Source organism: Vigna angularis, chromosome 8 (assembly GCF_016808095.1).
Source record: "Vigna angularis cultivar LongXiaoDou No.4 chromosome 8, ASM1680809v1, whole genome shotgun sequence".
NCBI classification, from domain to species: domain Eukaryota; kingdom Viridiplantae; phylum Streptophyta; class Magnoliopsida; order Fabales; family Fabaceae; genus Vigna; species Vigna angularis.
Window position 1 is genome coordinate 36,173,343 of NC_068977.1, and position 10,972 is coordinate 36,184,314.

At 34.8% G+C, this 10,972-nt stretch overlaps 1 protein-coding gene across 8 annotated transcripts; it reads right to left on the reverse strand.

Annotated features, from left to right (window-relative positions):
* Positions 1-1,672: 1,672 nt before the first annotated feature.
* LOC108345973 (uncharacterized) lies at positions 1,673-9,829 on the reverse strand. Of its 8 annotated transcripts, none has more exons than XM_017584855.2 (7): positions 9,705-9,829; positions 9,417-9,609; positions 9,262-9,315; positions 8,961-9,041; positions 6,372-6,441; positions 6,172-6,260; positions 1,673-1,967 (listed from the first exon to the last, which is right to left on the reverse strand). In XM_017584855.2, exons 2-7 carry the CDS (start codon positions 9,600-9,602, stop codon positions 1,833-1,835), a joined length of 615 nt encoding a protein of 204 aa, XP_017440344.1. In that variant the 5' UTR covers positions 9,603-9,609; positions 9,705-9,829; the 3' UTR covers positions 1,673-1,832. The 8 variants fall into 8 exon arrangements, 7 of the variants coding, with proteins under 7 accessions (XP_017440344.1, XP_017440341.1, XP_017440343.1 ...); XM_017584852.2 differs by having other exon boundaries at positions 9,411-9,609; XM_017584854.2 differs by having other exon boundaries at positions 9,411-9,606; positions 9,705-9,803.
* Between the last annotated feature and the right edge of the window lie 1,143 nt (positions 9,830-10,972).

The following is a 10,972-nucleotide window of genomic DNA, read 5'->3' on the forward strand; positions in this document are numbered from 1 at the left end:
AATTGAGGGTTTGGGAAGGTGAATGTCTGGGTGAATGACTAGAAGGAGAGTGATTACAGTTCAAAAAATGAAATGGAAAACGAGGTAAATTGGAAAAGAAATAGAGTATGTGGAAAGAGAGGGAATTGAGTTTAGAAAAAAAAAATAGAAAATTAGATTGAATAGGAATAAATAAATTTATTAAAAAAATATACTTCAAAATGTCATACTTTTACATAATAGTATTATAACTAAAAAAATTGACAGTTAAAATGTCATATTTTATATTAAAAATATGATAATTATTTAACAGTCACGATAAAAAATAATAAATTTTAAAAATTATTATATTAAAATTGTCATTACATACGATTTTTTTATACCATGACATGATTATCATCGGATTCTCAGGTTTATTTCTCTCGTTACTCGTCATTTACATGTGTGGTTTTTTTTGGTAAGGTTTCCTCTAATCCTATATTTAACATCCAAATGTTCTTTCGAAGCTGAATTAGCTTTATGAAATCACTCACTAAATCATTTGGAGTGGGAAAATCTGATCTTCATATCTTTGTATATAACTACAATGACAGTAGAGACCAAGTATTTTCTTAATAATGATTTTGGTGTTATTTTTTAAGTCTTTCTCAATCATCAAATATGCAGTGTGATATTTCTACTTAGCCCAGGCAAATAATACTAGAGGAGTAAGTGTTCTATTCTAGTGAATACTAAATGGGTAAAAGTATAGTGTAACAAAATCCTTTTATCGATCACTTGATGTGTTGTTATTGTATTGTATCTAAATCCCTTATATCCTGAATGTGAACCCAGAAAATTTTAATCTTTTTACCTTTATGTAAATATTTTTTATAATTTTAAATAATTAATATATTTTCGTAAATTTCTTATGAAACATTTTAACTTACCTGAAAAATAATTCATTCTTAAACCACTTGATTAAATTGTATCAGTCAATATTAACTAAAATTATTTAAATATAATATAATAACTTTCTGTACAGACTTAGAAAAATTTTAATATTAAGAGACCACAGACAAATATTCGGCTAACAATATATTTAGGTCTGAATAAATATTGACATTATATGATAACCTCTCATAAAATACACACGACTAAAAGTCTACAAATAAAATTTGAAATTGCTACCTTTTACTATCAAAACTTTGTCGTAACAAATTTAAATTATTTGTTTTATATTCTCATTAGTAGTTAAGTATATAGTTCTTGTTTTCATCATTTATATTCCAACTTTATGGCAAATTATCAAATATACACTTGAAATCTCACTGGTAAGTGGCATATTTAAAATCAATAGCGTGAATAAAAAATGGAAGTGAAGGTTACAGATGAGAGACAGACATCTTCAGACAAATTGGTCTAAATGTCTCTGCGGGATTTGGAAAACACAGATAGTAATTGGGATTTGGAAAATAGAGATAGAATTGGTGTTTCTTCAGCAGGATTTTGCTTTCCCAAAATACGCTAGACCAATTTCGAAAATATCTCTCCTAAAGACATTCAGACACTCATCAATATTATTTGGGAAATATCTTTCCAGAAGATACTCATCAATATTATTACACATTTTCTTTTCCGGCAGTAAATAGGGTGCTAGAAGAAAAATCCAATTGAGATTCATTAGCAATAAATGAAATGCCCGGGCCTCGCGTTAGAATTTAACTCAGAGAACATCTATATTTGTAGATTTGATCTAGAAATAAACACAACTTTAGTTCGGAAGAGATTGTAAGAAATACAAGTACCGTCTCAAATTACAAAAATTGCATAGCTTTTCTCACAAATACGAAAATAACCACTTTTTTTCTACCTCATATATCACGGAGTTCCTGTTCAAATTGAAGCAACTTCTCCCGAACAGGCTCAAAAAATAGCTTCAAGTCATTGCATATTTGTGTCTTGTCTTGATGCAAGATATCACGTGCTTCACTCAGTCTCACCTCCATCTGTTGAAAAAAATTACCGGAGGAAGCAAACAGATCATATAAGCAAACAAGTAGTCATAACATTAATCACAACAGAGGTTTATAAATGCAAACCAACAGGCTTTTCTCTATGGGTCCCACAGACATATCCTTCCTAGAAGCACCCGCTTTACCCACCCAAGCCTAGGGCATCTTTGCTTGTAACATTTTTTTAATCCGGAAAATTGCACATGAGTGCGAGATAAATCAATTGACACCACGTTCATATCTGTACACTAATGACAGTAAAATTTAAAATAATTGATGGGTCATTTTTAATTCATCCAGCATAATATTGTTGGAGGGACAGGAGAGGAGACAGGGTTTTGGAATAAATGGTTTCAGTCAAAGGCATACAATGCTAAAAAGTCACATGGGCATTAGTAATTGTACCAAGAAAATGGATGCGTTCTTCTCACCCATGCACCCGTACAGAGAAATGACACTCGTAAGCATAAGCAGCACACTCATACACGAGACGAGCACATTGGCATCCTCTCTACTCCTCCACTAACTTGGGCAGAGTAATCACCACATTTCTAGTGAGGAGCAATGCAACGAGAAGGGAATCCATTCCCAGAGATCAAGGAACCAACACCCACAATGCTTAAAGTGACATCAGAGATTCCACCAGAGAGCAGGCAACACTGCTATGTGAGTTAATGGGAAGAAAAATTTAAAGCTAAATGCTTATGCATGTGGGTTTATAACTTATATCTTCAAATAAGAAACTTAGGACATGAAAGTGGTTCTTGGGCACTTCAGGGGAGAAATCTGCTATATTAAGGGGTTTGCAGTCAAGATAATATGTTGGAAAGTGTCAATTGGTCATCTTTTGTGTGCTGAGAGCTGTGTTTGTAAGAATAGCATATGGTTAGGTAGGTTATGAAGAAAATTATTAAGAAATAGACTTAACTTAACCTCATAAAATTAGGAAATTTACACCTACTTATATACTTTAAATTGGTCTTATTTCTAATCGGTTTTCAAAAAAAATTGTAAGATAAATTCCACTTTGATTGTGACGGTTTAATTGCTGATGATGTTTAAGTCAAGTCATATAATTTATTACTGGAAGCATGATAGGACACCTTCCGTTAAATACTCATATACGGCGTTAACTTTTTATTCTCTCTCCATTGTTTCACTGCAACGCAGCAGAACTTTCTGACACACTTGACACGTAAACTTTTTATGAATCCAAATGAAACCTTCTCAATCTTCTTCCTCTGACTCTTGCCTCTCCTTCGATCACTACCTCACTAAGCTCCTCCACCCTGAAATTCAATGACCCCTTTTCGAATTCGACTCCAAACCCCAAATAATCGACCTCAACACCCCTAAACCCCTCACATCGCTTCACAAGAAACCTCAATTAAATAGGAAACCTTCTCTGCAAATCTCTCTCCCAAGAAGACCGAGTGGATCCAATTTGGGAAACAGGATCCCAACCCGCCTGTGGTATTGTCGGAGAACCAGTCGGAGAAGAAGCACTACAGAGGAGTCCGCCAACGGCCTTGGGGAAAGTTCGCCGCCGAGATTCGCGACCCGAACAAGCGTGGGTCGAGAGCGCGGGTCGAGAGTGTGCTGCCTTTAGGCTTTGCGGCTCAAAGGCTATCCTCAACTTCCCGCTTGAAGCAGGCGCAGTGGAGGAGGCCGCTGAAGGCGAAAAGAAGCAGCGCCGCGAGGAGGAGGAGGTAGAAGAAGTCAAGCCGGTTGTGAAGAAGGAGAAAACAACAGAACAGGAGGTGAACTGTTTTCGGGAGTTTTCGGAAGTGCCAAAGGTGGCGAATTTCCTGTCTATGTGAAGGAGTTGGCGAGCCTGCTCTCCGGCGCTGACGGACAACGCGAACACCGACATGGTTAAGCTTGGCGACGGGAGGGTGGTGTGTCTGATGGAGACGCAGAAGGGGGCGATTGTGATTGACCCTAATATGCTGGAAACGGTGGGGAAGTTCGTGTACAGTGACTCGTTGGGGGTCTGATTCGCTGCGCACCTCGTTGTGAGGGATAAGGAGTTTGTGACATTGTTTCCAGATTTGGTGAGAGCAGGGTACCTTGGGGTGAGGATGGAGCCCGATACCAATTGATATTTGGATATCTTAGCCTTAGATTGTGGAAAGATCATAATGCATAAGAGTGACTTATGGTTTACATAACATTGATTAATTAACAGGGTTGGACGTTGGATGGAAGTCTATATGGAGAACTAGATGCAACATTGGGCCTAAATGAACATGGGAAAGGCATGGACTTGTGCAGCATAAACCCTAATCATCTAGGAAAGAAATAAAGATATGTGTATGCTTGTGGAGCACAGTGACCTTGTAACCCCAATCAATTTCTTCTTCCCATTTTTTCTCTCTCTGATTTGTGTGTATTGTGTTAATTGATGGCAACGATGTTGAGAATAAAAGATATGATGGATGAATTGATTGCTGACAATGGAGGTGGAGAATGAGTGGGAGAGAATATAAGAGTGTTTGGGGTTGGATAATCAACGAATGAGTTATCTAAATCAGAGTAATGGAGGTGGAAAAATGGAGATTGTGCGTTTGACTTTTTGTATTGAAATTGGAAGTATAACTGCATAAAAGGACGAAAAGATAACACTGACAGAACGGCCTGCTGCGTTACAGTGAATTAGATGAGAGAGAATAAAAAGTTAACTCTGTTTGTGAGTATTTAACGGAAGGGACTTGATTGAGGCAAATTTTACCAAGTAGAGATACAATTGACATTTTTTTAAAAGGAGGGATCTAATTGACACAACTCACCAAAACTGGGGACAAAATAAGCTATTAAGCCAAACTAAAAACAACAGCCTAAACACAAACTATATATAATAGTTTGTTTTACAAGGTTACAACAATAAGAGGTTATAACTGCCTCTATTTTTCCTAGTATAGACTTTTCCACTGAACCTATCAAAGCATAAATCAAATGCTTCCAACTGCCTGTGCGAGTAATTCCTACCATGTGCCAAATTGGCTCTAAGCTCAAGCTTTAGGAGTTGATCATGTATTCTAGCCAAGTCAAGATCCTATGTTTGATGTAATGTATACTTCAACAAGATAACCAAACATGAGGTCAGCTAAATGGATAAAACAACATGATAGGGCTATATATAAAGAAAAGTTAACATGCAGAGTGTGAAGGAAAGTATGGTCAAGGTCATATTTATAAGAATAAACAATACTAAGTAATGGTTTTGGATAGTGCTGTCAAAATGAGTTGTAACCGGCAAGCCAACCCGGTCCATCACGGGTTTGAGCCGGGTTGGGTTTGAAAAAAATGTAATTTTTTTATGCGGATTAGTTTTCAACCTGGCTCACTTAGAACTCGGCTCATCCGGATTGAACCCGTGCCGGGTTGGCTCACCAACCCACCTAATTTGATTTAATTATTTATTATTTTGTGTTTCAATATTATTAGTTATCATTTTTTTTATTATATTGTAGATGGGGATAAAAAAGAAGATGATTCAAGAGAGAAAAATATTATAGATTTATCTCTTCAAGACTCTAATATTATAAATGGACAAGTGATACAAAAATTATCAATATTAAAACCTTATTTGTTCGTCTTTTGTGCTTGTTTTTGGATTAAGCTTGGATTGTATGATATTTTTATTTTATTTTGAATTGTCGTTGGAGTTTAACATCATTTTAGAGTGAAATTTATTTAGATTTGAATTAAAAAAAAATTATAATTTTTTTTATTTTAAAGAAAACTTATAATTAAGTGAGTCAATGAGCCAACCCGTTTAACCCACCAACCCGTGGTAGATCGAGCCGGGTTTGAATTTTTTCAGCTTGCTAATAAGTGAGCCGAGTTGGGTTGGCTCATTAAGTGACCAACCCGTGGTGGGCCGGGCCGGGTTGACCTGGGTTACCCGTTTTGACAACTCTAGTTTTGGAAGAGGTTGAGGAAGAAAGGGAAAGAATTGAGATTGGGAAAGGCCAACTAATTGAAGATGATACATATTCACATCAATTTACTATTGTTGTGAAGGTTGTTAACAATGTGGGTCAAATTCCTCCAAATCTTTGTAGTATTGTCTATGCTTCCTCAATTGTGGGTAACTGAAATAAACTCTTCTGACCATGCAAGTATACCAAAGAGCATATGACCCTTTCCAATTTTTTAGTAGCTTGAAAGTGTTTAAATTAACAGTAAGAGGTACCTGCAAGTCATCTAGTTCACCAAATGAGAACTCTGGGATGTCTATATGACCCCCAACAAACTTCTTCTCCCCTTGTATGATCCATTCCCCTAATTCCATTTGAAAAAAATTAGCACAGCTTAGAAAGAAGTTAGGTTGAAATGCATGAAAAGAAAAATAGTTAGATTGAAGTCTTTGAAAAGAATTTGATAGTAACTCACCTTTGACTTTTAAGGTCAACTCGTATGTGTAACCAACGCGTTCCTTGTTCCGGACTATCACCATGAATGCCTAAGAAATGTGCAATGATGAAATATCAGTTCGGCAGAGATTTATAAAACTTTTATGGGCAACAATGTTCAAATTTGCCTTTGGTTTTGTTTCTTCTTTGAAGTATAAACTAAAGTGAATAGCAAGTACAACCATGTAACTCACCACAATGGGGACAGCATTAAGCACAGGAATTTGACATTGAAGAAGCTCATATATATATAAGTTTGGCAAATAGAAAGGAAGTACACATAAAAAGTGAAAATTCAAACATATTTTTGGTCTGTGAAATATGACATTTCTTAAGTTTTAACTTCCATTTAAATTTTACTTGTTTTTAGTCGTTACATGGATGAAAATCATACTTCATGATGCCAAGGTAGTCCCTTTGAAATTGTTTTGTGCCGATAAGTCAACTATTTGTATTGCTCACAATCTAATTCAACAATAGGACTAGGGATGACAATGGTTGTGTATATATATATATGTGTTTGCGGGTCAGGGTGGGGGGAAGGAGATATAGCTATGTTGTGGGAGGTTCGAAGTGCCAGTGATTGTGTTGTAAACTTTTTCTACATTGCAAGTTCTGTACAAATTCTCTTTTTCCATCTAAGAATTCTATCTTGTTAGAGTTTTCTGGTCCAGTTGTATAATATTTCCTTGGAATAAAGGTTGCTTATTCAGAAAAGGGATTTTCATCTCCCAAAGAAAATATGTACTTGATCTCTTTAAAGAAAGAGGTAGGTTAGGATGTAGAACCTCAAAATGTTTCTATTGAACAGAATCATAAAATTGAAAGTGAAGAGGGCTGGGTTGTTTTGTAGAAAATATTCAATATCAGAGATTGAGTTAAAGATTTGAGTTTCATGACTAGCTTTAGTGAAAATGCACTCAGCCAGCCATAAATGTATATGCACTTCAGAATTAAATAAGAGTAAGTACGAATGTAACTCCTTAAGTACACAACTACTATGCATGAATCTGAACCTTTGTGTATCCTAAACTTCAGTGCACCAATTCCCTCTGGGGGAAAAGGTATGTTCGGTGGAGATTTATTCATGGTTGGTTATAAAAGGTAGTGGACAGTCAAAGTACAAATGGTTACCGTTTAGAAGGAGGGCTAGCAGGTTAGTTCCAATTGGATGCTGAGAAAAGAAACTGCCAGAGCAGTTAGACGAGACAAATGGGACTGGCAGTGGGCTGTGGCAGTCAGAAGAGTGGTGTGTGTACTTGAACAAGTAAGATGACTGAAAGACAGTGTATTCAACCTAAAATGTTGGACTCTTGTTGATGTATGTAAGATACAAAGAAGAGGTAAGGCACTTGCCTGAGACCATAACCCTAAAGCTGGGTACGCAAAAAGGAAAAGAAAATAAAATAAAAATAACATTACATTTCAAGATGTGTACTGATGATATATACAGGGCTTCACCAATGCATAAGAAGATCACCATAAATAGGTCACTAGTGGTTATCCTAACAGAGTATGGTGGTTTGTCACTTTGTCTGATGAGGTCTTCAACACAAAAGCAGTGGTGATCTTGATATCCAGAAAGAGAATTGAGCACTATGAAAGTGAAAAGGAGAAAAAAAATCAAAACAGCAATGAAGACAGCTGGGAAACAATTGCAACAGAGGCAGTGATTTGCAGAAACAAATCTAACAAATCAAGAGGTTTGACACCATGTTGGACTTGAATACAGAATATCATTTCTGAATGATAGAAATTATACATAACATCACAATATACTCCATTTGGACTTAAATATAAGAAAAAAATAACTAATTTCTAACTAATGAACTTCATTTAACTTCAGTAATATCAATTAAGAAAAAAGTAAGCTTTTTTCTTCTAAAATGCCTGTCACCGGAACATGATATCATGAATAAGAAAGAGTCATTGAAAATAGAATCACAATTAAATTAAGGGTATTTTATGAATTATACCATTGAATAAAGTGAAATTAATTGGATTTGCTTATATTCAAGCCCAATGTACATTGTTTTTGTTTATACTTGAGCCCAGTACTAGACTAAATAATAATCTTCCTAAACTAAAGCTACAGTTGCCGTAACCTATGCAAATAAAAAAATAATTTACAACAATTACAAATGAAACCAATGTGAGACTTAGAACGTTTTACTCTGAAACCGAACCTAACCAGTACCTTGAAAAGTTCAGCTGAAGAAAACTTGACTCTCTAGACTCCACCAATTTGATGCACATAACTAACATTGGAAATATTGACAAGTAGATGAATGGCAATATAAACCTACTTCTAATAATCAGATGTTACAAATTCTTTTAAAAAACATTAAATCATCCAATCCATCACTTAAATTGGAAACTCTATGAGTCTCTTTGGATCCTTGTAAAATTGGGGATGAAAACTTTAGAGATAAATTTTTCATATTAATTTCTTCCATAGTTTTCCACTCCTATTTTCTAGGGGGCCACCACATAGAATCAAAGTATTGCGTGTCAGTCCCCTAAAATACAGTAATAGACGCAATTAAAGTAAATCATATAATAGACTCACATCGCCAACACATTTAGCAACATCTTCTACTTCTGCTCTGCCGAGGGAGAACTGTATAGAGCCTACTGATAAAAGCAACTCCTGAAAAAAAATGCAAAGAATAACTAAACATTGCTTCAAAAAAGACAAATTAAATAAATATGGTTAGCTGCAACGCGACAAATTCATGTCATTTTATGTAAGATTGCAAGATGCAATTAAACAGTTTATAAGCACATACAAGGTTCAAACATAGGCATAGATACGCAAAGACAAACATAAAGGGACGAAGAAAAGGACAATATGGACATGAGGTACAAACCTTAATTCTTGGAATTGCCCAATTGATCAGACTTTTCTCCTCCCATGTCCCGGCCTGTATTAATTTTGTACATTCAGATTCATGGGTACAAGAAAAACACACGCTCGAAATATAATCATTAAAAGAGAGGGAACAGAAATGAAAGTCACAGATACGCGATTCCAAGCTGAACCAAGCGTGGCAGACTGAGATTGAGATTCACAAGGGGAAACATCTTCCGGGGTTAGCTTACGAGGCACCGATAAAGGCGCTGCATCATCCGTTATTTTCCTAACCCAATACGTATACGAGGCTCCTTGGTGCCCTTCTTTCTCTAACGACACTCGGTCTCCGGACTCCATTTTACTACTTCTTTCAACAAATTAAAATATTTTAAATTTCAAAGATAACAAAACTTGAAATTGCACTATGGAATTATGAACTAATAAAGGATAGATTAGTACCAATCCAAAAGTATGCAAGAGCTGCACGTCAACAGACCCTATAGTCACTCAGCAAAAAAAAATAGAAACAAATAGTACTTCCTCTTTCTGGAAGTTTCCTTAAATCGGAGAAGCAGGAAGTGGAATCTCCAAAGATCAAAAGTCAAAATTATTAGTTGTCCAAAAAAATGCTAATAAACTAATCTTTACACAATTTTAAGTAATTTCATTAAAATTCATTAAAAAATAATACATTTTAATGAACTTTATTTTTTATTTAAGAAATATCCTTCTTAATTTTATATCTTATAATAATAAATTACGAATAACATGAAATATACCATTTTTAATGAAGAGTAAAAATGGAATTTTTGAATTATAAGGTGAAAGAAACACCCATTTATTAAATAGCACTAGTTCTTTTTTGCGTAATATGCTTGAGTTTATTTTTGTATAATTTGTCGGCTACTCCATTGTATCATAAGTTGCGATGAAAAAAAATTCGTGTCCGCAAATATCCGTAAATAAAATCTGTAACGGATAGTTGGTACTCACGAATATTTACTATCCACGGATTGCGGGTAGCGGGTTTTTAATATTCGCTTATAAACGGATCGAGTGCGGATCGTATACTATCCATATTCGCGGATATCCGCTACCCGCAAAAAATAAAAATAAAAATTTAATTTATATTTTATTAAGTTAAATTTAATTAAAATCAACATTAATTTATATTTTATAAGGTTAAATATAATTAAAATTAAATTTTAATTTATATTTAATTTAATATATATTATATTTTATATATTTTTTGTAATTTTATTTACTTTTTATTATAATATTTTATAAAAATATATATTTTTAAATATTTGTGGGTATTCGCGGGTATCCATGAATATTCGCGGGTTTTAAAATATCCATGAGTATTTTTTAAGCAGTGCAGATAGCGGGTGGATTTTTTTTGTTGGATCGGATTGTGGGTAGACATTATCTGTACCCGACCCGACCCGTTGTTATCCCTAATCATAGGTCCAGCCTCAGTACAGTTAGCTTGCCGTTTGGGCGACAACAACCCAATTTTTCAAAGCATTATCCTTCAAGGCTATTGTTTCCTAAATCTTATAAAATTTCTTCCAGCACCATATTATTCTGGATTTTAATTTCTAGAACAAACTAAAACAAATTTGGAACTGTTTTTCCAAAAGACAATTATCCCTCTCTAATTGAGATTTTTTCTTTTCCAGAAGCCTTTGATAAGGTGCAGTGAGAAATTTGATAGGATGCAAGAA

Excerpts from the sequence above, each read along its gene's own strand:
- LOC108345973 (XM_017584852.2), bottom strand. The coding sequence starts at position 9,602 with ATGGAGTCCGGAGACCGAGTGTCGTTAGAGAAAGAAGGGCACCAAGGA. Across the intron at positions 9,316-9,410 it reads CAGCTTGGAATCGCGTATCT|GCCGGGACATGGGAGGAGAA; the intron begins GTGACTTTCATT and ends AAATTAATACAG. Across the intron at positions 9,042-9,261 it reads GGGCAATTCCAAGAATTAAG|GAGTTGCTTTTATCAGTAGG; the intron begins GTTTGTACCTCA and ends ATTTTTTTTCAG.